Source organism: Cebidichthys violaceus, unplaced genomic scaffold (assembly GCF_023349555.1).
Source record: "Cebidichthys violaceus isolate CVI_PGR_0920_01 unplaced genomic scaffold, fCebVio1.0.p SCAF_19, whole genome shotgun sequence".
Classification (NCBI taxonomy): Eukaryota; Metazoa; Chordata; class Actinopteri; order Perciformes; family Stichaeidae; genus Cebidichthys; species Cebidichthys violaceus.
The window spans coordinates 2568606-2588402 of NW_027176361.1; the positions used below are offsets into that span (position 1 = coordinate 2568606).

The following is a 19797-nucleotide window of genomic DNA, read 5'->3' on the forward strand; positions in this document are numbered from 1 at the left end:
CCATTCGATTTTCTTTACGGTCCTAGCGTCAGGTTTCAGCGTGACGTAACCCGGAAGCGGGAGGAGGGGGTGGAGCCCGGAAGAAGATGGCGCTCGTCCGCTGTAAGCGAGACCCCTGCGGCGTTATCTGCCTGATTCTGACTTATTTCAGCGTGTTTTACGCGGACTACGTTGTCATACAGTACGTCCTCATCCCCGCCTACTCGGACAGGTCGGTGCTTTGTGTCCCTGTGTCGTTTAAACCGGTGAAACACCGACATGGCGGCTGCTTCTCCGCGCTCTGTCTCCATTCATTTGACCGGAACTGACAGCTTCCTGCTCTCACGCGCTTGTCTGTCTCTGCTGAATCTAAACCAAACTTGTGTTGTTTTTCTGACACTAACACGTGTTTGTGTGTATTTAAGTGGTAGTTTGTAACGGTTGTACACTGAGGTGACACCAGAGTACACGTGTTTGTCTTTGTTTATCTCTGATACATTACAATATATTTATATGTCATTTATATTTTACTGTTTTAATTTTTACTAATTATCAGTGGTTGTGTTTTAACTAAGTATTTAAGTACATATTCGAGGTATTTTTACTTGAGTATTTCCACTTCATGCTACTTTAAACTTTTACTACATTTCAGATATTATTTTTTTAATAGTTACTGATTACTTTAAATATTAAGAATTTACATAATAATAATAATTAATAATAATAATAAATATATATATATATTATAAGATAATTAAATACAAGTGGCTACATTAATAATAATAATTTAAATAATACTAATTGTAATAATGATATGTTCATAATAATGATGATAATATTAATAACTTTATTTATAAAACACCTGTCACACAGTTCACACTGCTTAACAATAAAGTGAAGAAACAACAGAATAAATAAAAAAAAACAGGCAAATTTAAACAAAAATAAAGGTACAAACAGGTAGAAATATACAAAAATTGGACACATACAGTAAATAGTGAACATTTACAAATTAGTAAACTTTAAAAGAGAACAGATAAAGTAACAACAATATGTGAGTGAATATCCTTTTAGATTTAGTGTCATTCAAGGATCTGATCATAAACATCAAATATTGTGCCGCAAAAAGTTGTGTACGCAACAGAAGGATCAGTTAAACACCAAGTGATGCTCTTTACTGGTTCTAAACGTTCTGATCTGTGCATTGAGTTCTTCTTCTTCTCTGACCCTCCGACAGCGTGTGGTGTTCTCTACACGGATCTGTGTTCAACCTGATCCTGCTGCTGCTGCTGGCCTGTCACGCCAAGGCCGTCTTCTCAGACCCCGGTCAGTACGAGTGTGTGTGTGTGTGTGTGTGTGTGTGTGTGTGTGTGTGTGTGTGTGTGTGTGTGTGTGTGTGTGTGTGTGTGTGTGTGTGTGTGTGTGTGTGTGTGTGTTTTCTCTATCTGCAGCACATGCGTGTCAAATTGCTAACGATTTTTTTCTTAATTCGTTTTGTGTTACTGTCAAGTTGTAAATGCTGCTTTATTTAATGTGTGTGTGTGTGTGTGTGTGTGTGTGTGTGTATGTGTGTGTGTGTGTGTGTGTGTGTGTGTGTGTGTGTGTGTGTGTGTGTGTGTGTGTGTGTGTGTGCGCGCGTGTGTGTGTGTGACCAGGTATGGTGCCTCTTCCTGAGACGGCCATGGACTTCTCAGACCTTCGCTCCCAGTCGACCCGGATGAATGAGCGGGTGAGTCTCTTTGAGTTTTGACATTTTCTAAAGACACAAAGTTTAGTAAACTGTTACTGCAACAGTTGAATTTCTTTGCTAATTTATTTTACAAAAATTGGCAAACAATGAATCTATAAGGCCAACATCTTGGTAAGTTTCTACAAGTGTTACCAATGCTGAAAAAAAATAAATAAAGTACTCTATAAATATATTGAGCTGTTCACATTTGTACAGCCTCTCCTCTCCGCTCTGTGTTCAGCAGCAGTTTCTCTGATTTGTTGTCTCCTGACTGTTGGTCTCAGATGAATCAGTCATGTCTTCATAGTTGCTCTGAGGAGCTCAGAATTTAATGTTTTTAACAGAATCTGATTAAAGCAAACGGTTTATTCAGGGCGAGACTTTAAATGAGGACATGTAGAATAAAATGTGTTTTATTAAATATCACAATTTAAAGCTTAGTTTCAGTTGCTCTTTCTGACTGAAGCGTTCGTCACACATAATGTGTTCAAGGACCGTCGGAAAGATGAAAATCTGCCAGTAATTATGGTTTGTACAGCTTCTGGCTGTGGTAAACGGTGTACTTTTGGCAATTGTTTAAAGAAAGCATAGCTCTTGTGAGGTAGACTCACCTGCAATTACCGATTACCGCCACAGGTGCCGCCAAAGAGAACAAAACAGAGATCTTTAAAAAAAGAGTATTCTTGGCTGCACTCAGCTGCATGTCAGAGAGTTTACAACTAAGAATTAAAGTGCACTTTTTCCACCTTTTTTAGATGTGTTTTTGTCATGTGTTCAACAGTTAAAGGCTGATGATAGAGAGCTTCTCTCAGATTATAATTACATTTTTACCAACTGTGTATTTATCTCACGGTGTCTCTGTGTTTACATCTCAGCAGCTGTACTTATGTCTGCTGTTGGGCTTGTTATTATGTACTCATGATGTCTGTGAAGTGACGTGTGTCTCTATAGCTCGAGTAGAAACAGGAATCTGTAGCTGCATTCTCTCTAGTGTCCATCAGGGGGTGACTCCTCTGGTTGTATAGAAGTCTAGTCTAAAATGACTCTACTTCTCTCTTGATTTATTCCCTCAGTAAACATTGTAAACATGAGTTTATGGTCTCAATCTCTAGTTTACAGTCTTCTTCAATACAGCATGATGTTAATTTAGTACATTATGCTCCATTTAGAGTCAAACAGACCATAAAGCAGGGGATGCTTTAGGGGCGGGGCTACACGCTGATTGACAGTTTGCCTGCAGGTGTTTCTTTAAACCTGCTGTCCTGTTGTTTTCCAGGGCTGTGAAGGCTGGACGGTGTGCAACCGCTGTGAAACCTACCGACCTCCCAGAGCGCATCACTGCCGCGTCTGTCAGAGGTGTATCCGCCGCATGGACCACCACTGTCCCTGGTGAGGAAACACACAACATGTCCTCCCCTTCCTCGTCCTTCCTCTGCTTTTGTCTCTCAGGCTTTATCTCGTCTTCTTCTCATCTATTTTTTAAATTTGCTTTAGGATCAACAACTGTGTCGGAGAGCTCAACCAGAAGTATTTCATCCAGTTTCTCTTCTACACCGGTGAGTTCACTGATTTATAGCTTTTATTAAGACTGGTGTGTATGTATATACATATGTACAAATGAGTGGCGCTACCGCTTTCGTCCACAGGGGCCGCCAGAATCAACACAAAATGAAAGTTCCTCGTAGTAACTTTTTAAGTAATAGATCTGGATCTTCTTCCACCGCCACAGCTGTTGTTGAAGCTCCTGATGTTGCGTTCTCCATCTTTTAAACGCAGGCGTGGCCAGCCTGTACTCCATGGTGCTGGTGGTGTCGGCCTGGGTGTGGCGGATAAGGAGCGAGAGAGAAGGCGACGCAGAGAAAGAAGCCGAGGAGACGCCCAGCAAGCACCTGATAGTGTGAGTGGAGAAGCCGACGTCTGTGCTTCCACGTCGAACCGTCTGAGAGTATTTAACCGGTCTGTTCCTTCGCCTCTCGTAGCGCTCACTACATCATCCTGCTGGTGGAGTCGGTGTTGTTCGGCGTGTTCGTCATGGTCATCTTCTACGATCAGGTACACGCAGAACGGCAGTACTGTACTTCGTTACGGACGTGAGGTACTTTGCTTTTTGTGTATAGTTTCCTGAAATGTAATCCTGTACTTCCGTCCCTCCAGTTGGTCTCCATAGTCACAGACGAGACTCCCATCGAGCAGATGAAGAACAGGCTGATGATCAAGGACAGGGCATCTTCGTTCTCCTCCTCCTCCTCTTCCTCTCAGCTGCCTCACCCCCCCACACACACCCGCAAGCCTAAGCTCGCTCTGCTGCGGGAGGTTTTCGGAAGAGGTGGGCTTTGTGTTTCGTCGCCTACAATTTAGACTTCGCAAAACATCGGCAAACCTTTGCTAGTAACTGATTATCTGGAGATGGCAATGAGCTTTTCTACACTGTGTGTGGATGAAGCATTAACGTGCTAAAGCTAAGTTAGCTAGCCCCTAAATGAGTACAATTTAGCACGTTAATGCTAGTTAGATAGCTAGCTAGTTAGCTGGCTAGCGTGCTAATTCCACCGTGCTCTAATGCTACAGTTGCGGAACATAAAACCACGTGAACGCCTGGGTTTGGTCAACGTTACTCTAACATATAGCTGGACTTCACTGTTTTGAACATACAATTTATGATAGCTGTTACCTTTTCAATAAACTCATGCTATTAATCTCTAGTGCTAATGCTAGTCGCTAGTGCTAACCGCTAGCTTGCTGACTATTGGTAAGATTATGGTCAGATAAGCATTCAAAATCCAGTATAAACTCTTGTTTATTTGTGAATTTGAGTTTACATGCACAGGCTCTGATCGCTGTATGCTAGCAATTAGCATGAGCGCTAGCTATGTGTATGCTAGCGATTTTAAGTTACATCACCCGCCTCCAGATCAGCTAATAGCGAAAGGTAATAGCCAGAATTGAACCAGTAGAAGGCGGTCAATGTGCATGGATACAAGACAATATGTTGAATTCAAATACTTTGCACTTAAGTCCGTCAACAACACTAATAAATACACTTTTACAAATAAAGGAGTTGGGGGGGTTTAGTTACTCTTGAAAGAAATTGTTTAATTTCAGATCTAAAGTAGTGTTTTATCTGTTTTAATCTCTCCAGGTTCGGTCTTTTGCTGGCTTCTTCCCCTCCACTCCAGCCCTCCGTCGGTTGGTGGCATCACCTACTCCGCTCTGCCCGACTATGACGTCTGATCTTGGGGAGGAAAGGTTTTGTGTGTGTGTGTGAGAGAAAAGAGTAAATTTTCTGCCGAGCTACGATGTCTTGCCTTTTGGAAGGAGGATGGAGACTGGGATGAATGAAGTGTGTGTTAGATAAATTAATGAGTGTATGACATGTGTGATGGAGGAGCTCCGACGGTTTACCTACCAGCCTTCTTTGATTATTGTGTGTAAAGGTCGGCTTCTCGTGAACACCGGGGTTTGACTGATGTGGGTTTAACAAGGCAAACAACAAAACCTGGAGCCTACATTACCCAGAATGCAATGCAAAGGTTTGGGTGTGTTACGCAAGTAGTCTAGTAGACACCAAACTCCCAAGATGGAGTCTAATACACATGATGCAAAAGTATTCATGTATAAATACGAGAAGGATTGATCAGCATTGACCCACGTATCAGTCTCACCCCGGTGTTTTTATTCTGGTCAGTATTTATGCGAACAGAAGATTTAGAACATAAACTTTCCCCTTGTAATCAAACAAGCATCAGCCTCTAGAACAAAAAGCTCCTAAAGGAGGTCAGGTAGGTCAACTTCCTGTTTCATCAGTGTTACTACACCCACAGATACAAAAAAGGCCTTTTGGTTGTTGAACTTTGAAGGACAACTTTGGCCTAAAACTAGTTTCAGGTCTCACCCAAACTGTAGACAGCACACTAAAATATCACTCTATCCTCTCTTTATTGCAACTAAAGGGCCAAAATAACGAAGCCCTGGACCAAAAGTCTACTTATTTTGGGCCACATATTTTACAGATGCATCTCTAAGGGGTTCTTTTTTGTTACTGACTTAGTTATAGTCCAGGAATTTTAATACAAACACCAAAAGACACTAGGTCACTGTATTTTCTATTATTTATTTTTATTCTCAGATCAAACAGTTGTTCTCAAGATAAGTGTTCTTCCTGAAGGGCGGAAATTCTGCCCAGAACATTTGCTGCTGAAGAACCGTTTTTTCATTGTAAGGGTTTTTCAAGGGTTTCATCTAGAACCCCGAGGGTTCCGTTAAGAACCCGTTTTGTCCAAAGAACCATTTTTGGGAGAAGGAGAACTGTGATTGTGAGCCAGGATTGTTGTGGATTGCGCTGCCCCACATCAGCCCCGGCCCTTTAGGAGCCTCATGAGGAACCCTTTGTGGGTTCTAGATGAAACCCTTGGAATATAACAGGGTTCTCGGTAGAACCCCCTCGGTGTATTCCAGAGGACCCCCTTGGAATATTAAAGGGATCTCGGTAGAACATTGTGGGTGGGTTCTAGATAAAACCCTTGGAATATAAAAGGATTCTCGGTAGAATCCCCTGGGTGGGTTCCTGTTAGCACCCTTAGAAGGTGGAAAGGTTCAAGTTGGAATCTATAACGAGGGTTCTGGGTGAAACATTACACACTACAAGTGTTCCCTGTAGAACCCTTCGAACAGGGTTCTGGGTGGAACCTTTCACAGATGTTCGGTTCTAAGTAGAAAACTCTGAAAGCGTTCCAAATGGAACCTTTATAAAAGGTTCTACCAAAAAAGGTTCTCCTGTGGGGACAAGCCGCAGAACCCTATGAAGTTCTAGTTGACATGTTTAGTGACCAACTCTCATTTTTAAAAGATATTTATATTATCCACTAATATGTCATTTTTTACGAGATGGAAAACAAAACTATCTACCTGTCCTCCATTACATCCTGTGAACTATTCCCACCAAACGGTACAACAATAGAAATAATAGAAACTAAAACGATGTGTTCATGTGACGCCTCGGGGTTCATAAGCAAACATGAAACAAGAATGTCCACAAAGAGATTCCTTTTTGTGTTTCTGTTTAGTTTTTTTTCCCCTCATTCCTGTGTTTATTTGTGAAGTACAACTAAGTTTGATGTGTTAACTAACTAAACTGTGTTACACTTATAGAACTAATACATATACACACACACACACACATTCAGAGTACACTTCTCAGTATTCTGCTAAATCTCAGTGAAGGGACGATTTTCTTACTTATTTATTGTTTCTAACTATTCCGCGGAGATATCTCTACCAATAAATGTGTTGTTGTTTTTTATGTGACGGGGTGAAGTCGTCTGTGCTGCTGTTGTAGGAGCAATAATGAAGTGTGTAGTGGGAGACAAAACAGTTTGAGGGTGAGGTTTAAGGCTGATTTATAGCTGTGCGTAGGCTCTACGCAAAACTACTTAGTTAGGTTTAGGCAACAAAACTACGTAAGTTAGGTTGAGGCAACAAAACTATGTAAGTTAGGTTGAGGCAACAAAACTACTTTTTAGGTTGAGGCAACAAAACTACTTAAGTTAGGTTGAGACAACAAAACTACTTAAGTTAGGTTTAGGCAATCAATCGATGATGAAATAATAAGTTAAAGCGTTTTAAGCATGCCCCAATTAAAAAAATAAATAAAAATGCAAAACCAAAAATGTCTTCTTTGGCACAAAAAGAAGTTGCCGAGATTGCCCGTGCATCCTTTAAAAAAGGAAGGGATACACAACAGCTAGTTTTTTAGCTTTTACAATATTTGTATTAAGTCTTCACGTCGGAAACCACTCTACTTCATGTGATCATGAAACACTCACACTGACCAGGTTTTTCGTGGTTGACGTCACTTTAAATTGAAAAGTGGCAGAAAAACCTGCAGACGCAAAGACAACTTCACCTCTGTGTGTTTTTAATGTGTATATAGGTATTCTGTGTTGCTCCTCAGATGCTACAAAACCAGAACAACTGCCAGTTGGGAGATGGTGTCACGTGTTTCCTCTGAAAAGCCCTTTTTGTTTCATGAATTATGTGACTTAAATCTGCCTTTTCTTTTTTTACTGTACTTTCATATTTCAAGGGAAAAATCAAGTTACTGATATTTACTGATAACAACTCTTAATCAAGCTAACTATCTTACAACAAGTGAGAACCTTGGAGAGATGCTAGCAGTGGTTATGAGAGGCGTGCAGCGTTAACCAAACACTTCTCCACAGGCAGGCATCACTACAGTACATCCTCGCCCCGGTTAGGTTCAGCTGTACATAGGAAGCTTCATATTTTATATATCGATGATGTGCAATTTTCATGAAGGGAAACGTTACTGGGGTTGTTGTTTTTTCTGTGTGTTTTCTATCGTGATCTGGATAAAACAAAACACAGGTTTGAAATGTTTTTGTATGTGTTGCGCGATGGTTTTGTCTCACCTTTTTGAATTTTAACATTTGTGGTGAAAATGAAACGGGGAAACTAGCTCTTCTTACCCTTTTCGTAAAAACATTTCAAACTGTAAATGATTTGTGTCCAGGTGGGTTTTTAACTTTCAGGGTACTTGCTTGTTTGACTCTGTTGAAAAATGCAGTTGATCTGTTTTTTTTTTCTCGTTTTTTTGTAACGGGGTGCGCTTGTTTCGGTTACTCCACACTGGTGCCTCCTTACCACTGGTTCTACACCAGCTGTTAGCTGAAACAAAACAAGCGCACCCCATTTTGCTGTTTTCCTTGACAGCGGGAAGGAATGTGTGTATGAGCAAAGAGGGCCTGAAATTAATGATTTGCAACCAGCCAAACATTTAACATTCGGTTCTGCTAGCCTATTAAAACAAATGTATAACTTTATTGACTTCACTTTCCCCCCTCGGGCTATAGTGGCTTTTGAAAAGTAGTTAGCTAATAACACAAAATAATCAACCAAAGAAGTAATATACCAACATTTGAAATACTGTTTTAAACATTAAACAAACACTTAAAGTTTGATGTGTCCAGTGTGGGTGTGGTTAAAGTGTCTTTCACCATTGAGGTCAATGAAGAAGTCCCGTAGCCTCCAGTTAGTCTTCATATTTTGGCACAATTGGAGGAAACTTCTCTTCAGCTTGTAAAATTTGTTGGCTGGTTGCCACCCCCCCCCCCCCCCCCCCCCCCCCCCCAAAAAAATAAAAAGTTAGTTTCACGCCCTTCAAACAAAACCAACAAAGAGTTTATGATCATGTGGCTTCATGATGAACAAGTTTACGACCGACTGATGTTTTATTTATTGTTGCTATCTTGAAACCGTGACCTGTGTATTATTCCTACTGACATGCTGCTCCTTCAACTGGAAGTAAAACGGATGTCTTTTCAACTTCACTGGCTCCTTCTTTCATTTTGTTCAAACTCATTCTGAAGATGAATCATGTTTTTTGGGGAGGTTAATAAATAGACAAACAACAACACCAACAAGTCCACAGCTTACATGAAATGTAGAAAGACTACTTGACATTTCTTATAATATAATATATATAATATAGATATAGATATAATGTATTACTTAAAGAGCCTTCGAGGTGCTGGTGGTTGGAGTTCTGGACTTTTAGACAAAGCCAGGTTGTCACGAGGTCTTTGTAGTCTCTTTGTTGTATTGCCCGGCCCGGTTCTCCAGCTCCTGCTCACTTTCCTCGGGCCATGTATCTTCCTCTCGCTCCCCTAAAAACCTGCCATTCTTGGAAGACTTTTCCGCCCGCCTACACACCTATTGCCATTTCTCCCAATCGGCTCTACCTGGCTACCAGTTGGGCCCAATCCCAACCTCCACACTCACAAACTTTGGTATAAAGTACTTAAGGGTTTAGTTCTGTCATTCCCTCACGTCTGTGCTCAACTAGGCCCAGAGACAACATGACCTAAAGGAGCATTTCAAAAGTTAAATGACTTATGTATGTTGAATAATATTTGCCATCCACACCCTTCAACTTTAAATGTTTTGTGGTGCCTAAGCAAACACCCTTTGTTGATTCTCATCAATGTCAATTGCGATTCTATGCAATCCTTACATAATAAGTAAGGAGCGGTTGCTAGGCCCGAGGCGACGTCGCTCACCTGAACGGAGCTCGATACAGACGTTAGGGTCTTAAGAACATTGACATGTCCACAGGCCATGAGTGTTGAGTATAAGAGTGAGAGGGAGATCCACCTGACAGTCAGACAGAAGAGCAACGAGGAACCAGAACACATCTGTGGTGAGCTTCTTCTTCTCTTTGTTTTAGAACAGGCCAACAACCTGACAGGTGCTTCTGTGAATACTGAAGTCTGATAGTTGATGCAAGAACATATAGGACCTGAATAAAAGATAAAAATTGATAGTGGATCTTCTACCGGTTTTAAGGTTTTTTCGTGCTAAACAAGACCATGACGTCAGTGAGCTTTGAGGTGCATGTAGGCCGTTTCTTTTAACTTTTGTACAGAACCAGACCAGCTGTTTCCAATTGTTTCCTTATACGGCGTCACTACGTCACTCCTCCGCATTCCAAATATGGTGACCTCCGTTCATTGGCTGCAAAAAAAAAAACAACGTGGCGACGCCATCGCCGAACTCGAGGCTTCATAACGGCAGTCCACAAACCAACGGGTGGACGTCACGATGACTTCGTCCACTTCTTGTATAAAGTCTGTGGTCTACACCTGATACAAACCCTTTAATGCTAAACCAAACCAGTTTCATGTTTACTGTACTCACACGACAGTAGTATCGAGCTTCTTATGGAACTCTAGGAGACAAAGCAAATGAGCATGTAGTCCATAAAAACTTCTTTGAGATGACTATTAATATAATCCAGTGAACATTCAGTCCATTTCTACATTAAACTGTCACATGTCCAGGTCATACTCCAGCTGAGGAGCACTGAGGTCTTGAGTCATGCGTCCAGCTGTGGTGGCTGCTGCCCTGCTGTTGGTGGGCACCATCATCTCTGTGACAGACCACAGGGACAATGGTAAGTACAATACTATGACCGACATATTATTGAACCAACCCCCCCCCCCCAAGAAACCCCAAGCCATTGAAGCACTTTGTGTTTTCACAGTTCCGCAGTGGAAAAAATGTCCAGACATGAAGACGGACAGTGAGCTGGTGTCATTACACGATGAGGGGTATCAGGTGATGTGTCTGAGCCTCCTCTACAGCGCTAATCATGATCCAGAACCCTTTTGGATCGGAGCCAAGAGATCCGGGGTAAGCAGTGAACTGCTGCCTTGTTGTGATCAGAGGGAGGAAAGGCCCTGATGGACGATACATAGAGGTGAACGTGTCGCATGTCATCACTGATCCTCCCCTTGGTGTTCTTCAGGAGGGGTTCACGTACACTGATGGATCTGAATTCGACGACACTAATTGGCTTCCTAACACACCAGGCAAACACGGAGGACAGGAGTGCGTTGAGTCGATTACTGAGGGTAAGGGAACATAGAAAGGAGCACTTTAAGACTAAAATGTTCCTGCATGAGGTCCATGATCCGTCCGCTCAAAGCAGGAAATGTGAATATATGATCTATATACAATCCACCTTTTCTTTTCTTCCAGCCGGGGGATTGTGGGACGATGTCGGCTGCTCAGAGAAGAAGAGCTGTGTGTGTGTAAAGAGAAAGTGATCCTCACCAGCCGACGTTTGCGTTCACGCGTTCAGTCCGATCGGCTGAGCTGCAGGTGGACCGGTCTGTTTCATGATAACCTGCGAAACACAAGCTCTTAACTTCACTGCAGTAAACGCTTCAGCGTTCACGTTCCAGTGTCCTCTTTCATTTGTTCACGTTTAGGATCATTTATTTTCAACATAACTGTGGGACGAGTCCTGCAACACATTCCATTGTGCACTAACCTCTTTAAAGGATACGTCTAATCATATTCTGTCACTTCAAATCAATAACCTCCGATTCTGACGAGTGAAGCCAAAGCTTCACGTGTTAAAGCTGCATTCTGTCTAGTGTCCACCAGGGGGCGACTCCTCTGGTTGTATAGAAGTCTAGTCTAAAATGACTCTACTTCTCTCTTGATTTATTCCCTCAGTAAACATTGTAAACATGAGTTTATGGTCTCAATCTCTAGTTTACAGTCTTCTTCAATACAGCATGATGTTCATTTAGTACATTATGCTCCATTTAGAGTCAAACAGACCATAAAGCAGGGGATGATTTAGGGGCGGGGCTACACCGTGATTGACAGGTCTCTATCAGAGACGTATACGGTGTCTCTATGTCACTCCTCTTCAATCCAAATATGGTCACTTCCTGTTCACTGGTTGCAAAAATCCAAGATGGCGACGGCCAAATTGCAGAACTCAACGCTTCAAAACATCAGTCCAATAACCAACGAGTGAAATCATGATGACTACGTCTACTTCTTATATACAGTCCGTGTGTGTTTTCTGTTTAAATACTTGTGCTAAACACATGGAGACATTTGGGGAATACTTCTCTGTTAAATGTGTTATCAAAGATAGCAGCTGGTTAGCTTAGCTTAGCACAAAGACTGGGAAACAATTTTCTTTTTACCTAAAATTTTTAAATATACAGTATACATATATACTTGTCATCGCTATGTGTTTTGAAGGCCATTATTGATCCATCTACCAATGTTGTTAATATATCAGTTAATTGTTTTCTCCAGAAATGTACAATATTTAGAAAAGCATCAGTTACATATCAACCAGTAGGATGCAAGTCAATATACTGTTCATATATCTATGATAGGTGGAAATGCTCGTGCTGTGTTTCCTAAAGATTACTAGTTTCTTTATGGATTGATCTCCAAACTCCCAAATTATTTCAAAGGTCTCCCGATATGTGAGGCACCCAGCAGATGGCAGCGTTACATCACAGTCAGAGGACATGAACATAAGTCTTTCTCATGCGCTCATTGCATGAAGAAGAAGTGCATTCATATATTATGCTTTGAAAGAACAACACGAGTAAGAGAACATGAACATGGCTAAATTAAAACGTATAGTTACATACAACATACAACCATGTATGCCTCCATGGACTATTGGGTTATTCCTTCAAATTGTTGATATACCTTTTTATATTGTTATATTTGTTAACATTATTTATAGGGGGACGTGTTTTCGTATATTAGCTACTAGCTATAGCGTACTCAATACATTCTTTATGCACCTTTTTCTTTGTATTTTTGGCTTTTTGCATCGTACAAATATTAGAATAAAAACACTATTTTGTGGCATTCATTACTATGATGATACACACATCTTTATATTAAAGCCATAGGTCAAAACAAACAAATGGGGAAAAAAAAGTGAAGCAAAATCTCACAAAAACGAGACAATTATCATTATAGAAAATGTATGATGCTGAACGTAAAGCCTAATACTGAAGACAAATGTAAAAGTGATGGAAACAGTTGTTTCAGGAAATGGCAAGAATTATCAAAAAATGAATAAATATAAAAAATATCAAAGAATCAGAATATCAAACGACGATGTGTACGGTCCCAAGGAAGTAAGAAGAAAATAAAAAGCATAAAGAACCTCTTTAAAAGAAAGACAAGAACCCTTGTCTTTTACAGTAATATTACACTTACAGGTTTAAATTTACATTTCGTAATCTCTGAAGGACATGAACAAAAACCAATATGGACATTTTTAAAAGTTGTGGCATTTAGGCCAGGCAATGTGTTAGAGTTTAAAAGTATTGAATGAATTTAAGAAATAACATTTAAGAGCAGCGGATACAGAAATACTTATTATTATTATTATACTTTTGATAGAAAATTCGTTTTGAGTTTGCTGATCTAGAAAACATTTTTTAAAACGTGACTTTCTTTCACTATTGTTTGGCCCGTGACTCTTTACATTGTTCTGTATTGGGCCATCCTTTGGTCCATTGTAAGCAGGACTGAAACATGAAGAGTATTGCAGTTTATGTTTAATATGTTTAATGTTCCTCTAGGGTAGACTTCTCTTTTTGAAATAATACTTTGAGATTGAGTCGGGTGTGCCGTGTTCTTGTGTTGATGTGAAATAATGCGAAACACATAAAATCACTGTAGAAAATGAAACCCGGGGAGTTTCTTCTTTCTTTTTCTGTGCAGAAGCTGCAGCCATTGTTTCGCTTTCCTAAGCCGTTTAAAGCTGCAGGCTTTCTTCACTAATCTACTTCCTGATGCGGATTGGCTGAGCTGTAGACACAGGAGAGCACTGGAGGTTCGGTGGTCTCTGTGTGCGTCTCCGGGCCTGTTGTCTCCAGCTCTCTGAGCTATTTAGAGCTAAGTGGCTGCTGGTTCCTGGAAAGACATGCTGGTCTTTTGTCCCCCCCCCCCCCCGGCTTCCGTTTGCCGCACAAAGGTAAGTACGGGGATGCAGCAACGAAACACAAAGCGCTGTATCACAATGCTGGTGGCGGCTGTTCGGGTTCCCTGGTGTTAAGAGCGCCCATCCCATTACCGAACAAACAAAAACAGATTTTGTGTTCCCTGAGCTAAAAACACCCATCAGAGGTCCTGCCAAGTTCCACAAACCACACTCAATCAGAAGAAGTCTCTCAGGATAAACGTGCATTTACACTTTAATGCCAAAACTTGGAAAATATCCTCCCAAGATCACGGGAGTTTAACGTACTTCTAGGACATTTAAGGATCCGGTTCCCGCATCTTCTCCACCAATGAACCACGTACACGTCGTGAACGTGTCGGCTTCACGCTTCTGTATCGCTCACCAGACGGCGGCCGGGCTGAACTGGCCATCGCTGGAGTTTGTATCGTCTTTCGGTATCTTCTCTTTTTTGGCTCTGCGCAGGCACCCCACCTCACCAATATCGCAGGCGCTCCGTAGATGGGTACCAATGATGGATGGACCTTTTTGTATTTTCAATGTCAGCCATTATTCTGTCTGGGCAGGCGCTTCTAGCTTCCAGTACGAGACGTCATCTGCTTTCGTGGGGATTACTGGAAAGCCCGTCTCGCTCGCTACCTAAATAGGAAACTTTCGAGGCATCACCCCCCGCCCCCTCCGTGTCAATGGAGTCTTCTCTTGAAGACGGATGCTGTTTGTTGAGCGTCAATCCACGTGGAAGACGAGACGCGGTCACGGGGGGGGGGGAACACGTTATGCGCTCGCTGACGGAGATGCTAATAGCCACGCTAATAGACGGAGAGCCGCGTATACAGCAGATTGCGCGCATTTTGGGCTCCGAGCCGTGGCCCGCGTCGTGCACATGAACACACGTATATGCGGCGCGCACCGATGTGTTGTTTTGAAACTCTAGCAGCGCTCTACGTCCCCAGTGGGCCCACTGGTTCGTCCATCAGTAACGGACCCCGGTGGGTCACACGCTGGTGTTGAAATGCCCCCCGCTCGGTCCGCCGGCCCTTCGTCATCCACACTCGTGGAAAACACTTCATCATCATACCTCTCTGGGTCTCAGTGCCGAGGTCGGTCAGTCAGCGGGGAATGTATTAATTAATAATGTAACTCAGTCCTGTAGTGGATATATTAAGTCACCGAGGTCTTGTCTTCGGAGTGAGTTTTTAGGGAGTTATAGCGACCCAAGACTTAGTAACTTTAAAGATAGATTAAAGAAAGGATACGCAACACAAAGTTAGAGCTCTGCTCAGGTAGAAGAAGAGCAGAGTCAAACTGGGATTTACGGTACAGGACTGTAATTCAAAAGTGAAAAAACTCACACAAACATTTTGTTTATCAGCATTTGGACAACCTGCTTCTTCAGTAACTATAATGAAGGTGTTCACCTGTTCCCTGACAGGTGCTACACAACTGCAGCGTTATAAGTGGTGGAAAGCACCCCTAAGTACTATTATGCAAGTATCTAAATACAATTTTGAGATACTTTATTTCATTTTCTGCTACTGAGTATATGACAACTCTAAATACATTTCATTTCGTTTCATGAAGTAGCCTTTGATGGAGGTGATCCTGTGTGATTCACACAGAGGGAAGGTCTCATCAGGTGTGAGTGAAAACACCTGTTGATGAGGCGATACTACGTCCAGCAGACAGGGAGCAGCAGCAGCAGACATCTTGTTGTCGGGTTCTTGTCCTTCCGGATGAACGTAAGACTGATATTCGCTCTGCTTCTGCCTCTAACTCCAAACACACTGGACTCTCTAGAGGCTGAATGCTCCACAGTGTTCATCAGCTGTTAGCTGTTAGCTGTTAACTGTTAGCTGTTAGCTGTTTGGTGCTACAGGAAGCATTCAGCGGGTTTAATAGTCAGGACAAGACCAACGTCTAGCATGAAGTGTTTACAGGTCACTAAACAAGTGTTCAGTGGACAGAAGACTACTGTAAGGGTACTTAAGTACATTAAAAACCTTGTACTTTACTTGAGTACTTCCATTTCATGCTACTTTACACTTTTAGTCCACTACATCTCAGAGGTAACGATTGTACTTTTTACTGTACAACTGTACATCTCAGAGGTAACTATTGTACTTTTTACTGTACTACTGTACATCTCAGAGGTAGATATTGAATTTTTTACTTTTCACATTAGATGACTTGATTGCTGATAACTTTCTAACTTAATCTCAACTTAAAGACTCAATATATCAAATTAAAGACTCAATATCTAAAATTAAAGACTTAATATCTCAAATTAAAGACTTAGTATCTAAAATTAAAGACTTAGTATCTCAAATTAAAGACTCAATATCTAAAATTAAAGACTTAATATCTCAAATTAAAGACTTAGTAGCTCAAATTAAAGACTTAATATCTCAAAATAAAGACTTAGTATCTCAAAATAACGAGAAACTTTCCTAGAATGAGTTAAATACTACCTCATATTGATATATTTAGTCATTACTTTGTAAAAGTTCCTCATAGTGACTTACAAGATCTTTTTCTCATCGAATTGGCGGAAATGTAATTGATAGTAAAAAGTAGGATTAAAGTAGGATTTGTAAAGGATTGTTGCAGGTCCTTAAGAGGTATCAGTGTGTTTTGTATATAAAATAAAAATTTAAAAAAAGCATTTTAGGTGATTTTAAGTTGTTTTAAAATGGGAGAAAGCCTGGTTGCAGAAAAAAAGTCTGCAGCTGTAGCTGGCAGGAACCAGAAGAACCGAGTTGTGAAGCTCATCTGTCCTCTCAGCTGACCCCTCGTGACCAAACTGAACTTTGACGTTGTTTTGACAGTTGGACTCTGAGACGTCGGTCACGTGAGCGGGACAAACACCGGCGAAACCGTCTCACCTCCCAAAAGAGCTCCAGCGACGAGGAAGAGAGCGCTTGTTTTGTTGTTTCCGAGGCCAACGGGTCACAAACGCCTCGTGAAACACATGAATGATCAGGAGTCCAGTCATGCTGGTTCCTTCTGCTTCATTGTGAAGTGATTCTATTACTGGGTTTTAATCTGCGTCAATAACAGTGAGGTCAGAGTTCATGACGATCACATATGTTCCAGATGACATGGAGCCACTTAATTAAATGAAACAAGGTGTAGTACAGTAAAAGTACAATATGTACCTCTGGGATGTAGTAGAGTATAAAGTACAATATGTACCTCTGAGGTTTGTGTATGTGGAGTGAAAGTGTACAGTAGAAAGACCTTGATTGTGTACTTGAGTAGGTGTACTTGGTGTACTGATGACACAGACGAGATGTTTACATGAACACATTTTTATTGCAATAGCTCTATCCAAAGCAAAAAGGTTTGATAAATATAAACACTATGCCGATGCTCCAATCGCCTCAGAGTACCCCCCCCCCCTCAGAGAAAGTAAAACAAAATAAGGTGGGGGGGGGGTGGGGGGGGGGGGCTGCCGAGGCGCCGATCATAACATGAAAAAAAAAAAAAGAAAAAAGCGACAACTTGAGTTTCCGTATATTTACAGGCGGAGGATTTACATTTCCACAGTTCTGTTTTTCCGTATATCGGACGAAGTGAAGCACAGGAAGGATCCACAGCTCCACAGTGTCTGTCCCTCCGTCCTGTAAAGCTAGGACACAACAGCATCCGCCTCACAAACCCAGGGAGACTTCGGGGGGGGGGGGGTAGCAGAACATCGTCTTCATCGTCCAACTGTTAACTGTACTACACAGCAGCAAATAAACTGTAATATAGTTACAAAAAAATAAACATTAGGCAGAGGTTGTAACCCATTTCTTTATACAAATAACTGCAAAATGCCTATGTACTCTTAAAAAAAAAATACTAGCCTTGTATCGCTTTTCAGTAAAAACAAGATTTTACATCAAAACAACCAAAAACAAATTAAATTACCCCCCCCCCCCTGTGTAAACTAGAATACAAAACAAACGGAGAGATTCAAGGAAGAAGGAAACCAAAGTTTGCATAAGGATGCAGTACCTTAAACCGTCTCTGCCAGGCTTATATATGAATACATATGTATATATGTATTCATATATTACGTACGTCTTTCTACGCCCAGAACAAGAAAAAAAAAAGATTTTCTTTCAACATCAGAATTTTTGTACCGTTGACAGTTTCTTGAGGTTGAATTGTTGACAAAATGAAACAGATTGTGTGTAAATTAATTCAGTCATAACACACAGGATTAAACAGGAGGGTGAAATTCAACAAAAAGGCAATCAGACATTTATCCTTTTTTTTTTTAATATCCGCATAATGCTTCAAATAAATTAAGGCGGATTCTTCCCAAAATCACACTGAAAAAGTACCTCTTTTAGTTTTGCCGTACCGTAAAAAATAAAAGTACAAAAAGGAAACAAATGTCGAGCCACCGCAGCCTAAATATTCTGATATTCTTTGTTCGCTCAAAAAGGTGAGAAAATATGTGAAAATGTTTATAATGTACATATAAGACACGTCACCGTCTTTTTAATCCGACCGTTAATAAACGTGGATCTGATGACGGTGTAACATCCCGACTCCTCCAGAGGACGTAGAAGTAGAAGTCGGGTTTCCTGTTTTTGCACCGACCGGAAATAAAAATATCTTTTTGTCGTCATTGGTTTTAAAAAGGGAGACGGGACGGAGGGACAGAGGGAGAGAGGGATGGAGGGACAGAGGGATGGAGGGAGAGAGGGATGGAGGGACAGAGGGATGGAGGGAGAGAGGGATGGAGGGACAGAGGGATGGAGGGAGAGAGGGATGGAGGAACAGAAGGATGGAGGGAGAGAGGGATGGAGAGACAGGGATGGAGGGTCGGAGGGAGAGAGGGATGGAGGAGGAGAGGGACAGCAGGATGGAGGGACAGAGGAATGGAGGGATGGAGGGAGAAAGGGATGGAGGGACAGAGGGATGGAGGGAGAGAGGGATGGAGGAACAGAAGGATGGAGGGAGAGAGGGATGGAGAGACAGGGATGGAGGGTCGGAGGGAGAGAGGGATGGAGGGAGAGAGGGACAGCAGGATGGAGGGACAGAGGAATGGAGGGACGGAGGGACAGAGGGGACAGCAGGATGGAGGGACAGGGATGGAGGGACAGAGGGGATGGAGGGAGAGAGGGACAGGGGGATGGAGGGAGAGAGGGATGGAGGGACAGAGGGATGGAGGGAGAGAGGGATGGAGGGACAGGGATGGAGGGAGAGAGGGATGGAGGGACAGAGGGATGGAGGAACAGAGGGATGGAGGAACAGAGGGATGGAGGGTTGGGGTGAGGACGTTTTGGGGATTTGCTTCAAGCGGAGCTCCTCCTGGCGCCGTACTGGGACAACAAACGTTTCGTTAAAGATTCTTAATATTGATACAATTTATATCAACGCAAAGGAAACCAAACCAGGGCTGTAAACACAGGCGAGGAATTATCAACTATTTTATTAATTGAATTCCTTTAAATCTCTATTCCCAGTCTCTGGAAATGTGAGCTAGTAATTGAATATCTGAGTTTTGGACTTTAAGACAAAACAAGGTATTTAACAACCTTGAACTCTCGTAAATGTACGATTCAGCGTTTTCTGGCTCAGTTTTAGACTAAACGTCCGATAACGCCAATAATCAGAAGATTTATTTATTAATAATAATAAAATACTGCAGCTTCAGAGTTTGGAAAGTTGTTTTCAAGTTGTCAAACTTTAATTATCACACATGTGCACCGCGCAGTCACACCGGGTACAGCCGTCTGCTGAGTGTGTTAATAATCAGAGTGTGTTAATATTCATC

At 41.7% G+C, this 19797-nt stretch overlaps 3 protein-coding genes across 4 annotated transcripts in view; 2 read left to right on the plus strand and 1 right to left on the minus strand.

Moving 5' to 3' along the window:
- The first annotated feature begins 86 nt into the window (after window positions 1–86).
- Window positions 87–9054, plus strand: zgc:77880 (zf-DHHC domain-containing protein). Its single transcript, XM_068713213.1, has 9 exons — window positions 87–211; window positions 1217–1305; window positions 1635–1708; window positions 2985–3097; window positions 3203–3264; window positions 3485–3605; window positions 3688–3760; window positions 3863–4034; window positions 4848–9054. Exons 1-9 carry the CDS (start codon window positions 87–89, stop codon window positions 4937–4939), a joined length of 921 nt encoding a protein of 306 aa, XP_068569314.1. The 3' UTR covers window positions 4940–9054.
- A 1546-nt stretch (window positions 9055–10600) lies between these two features.
- On the plus strand, window positions 10601–11331 carry LOC137874814 (C-type isolectin Sp-CL4-like). The gene is made up of 3 exons (XM_068713782.1): window positions 10601–10915; window positions 11031–11136; window positions 11264–11331. Exons 1-3 carry the CDS (start codon window positions 10601–10603, stop codon window positions 11329–11331), a joined length of 489 nt encoding a protein of 162 aa, XP_068569883.1.
- Window positions 11332–17322: 5991 nt separating this feature from the next.
- The window catches only part of LOC137874512 (insulin receptor substrate 2-A), a 15637-nt gene continuing 13162 nt past the window's right edge, over window positions 17323–19797 (minus strand). Inside the window, exon 3 of one of the 2 annotated variants that reach the window (XR_011103319.1) lies at window positions 17323–17766. The gene's annotated coding sequence lies outside the window, so the exon portion shown is untranslated. The other variant, XM_068713214.1, reaches the window with a different exon arrangement.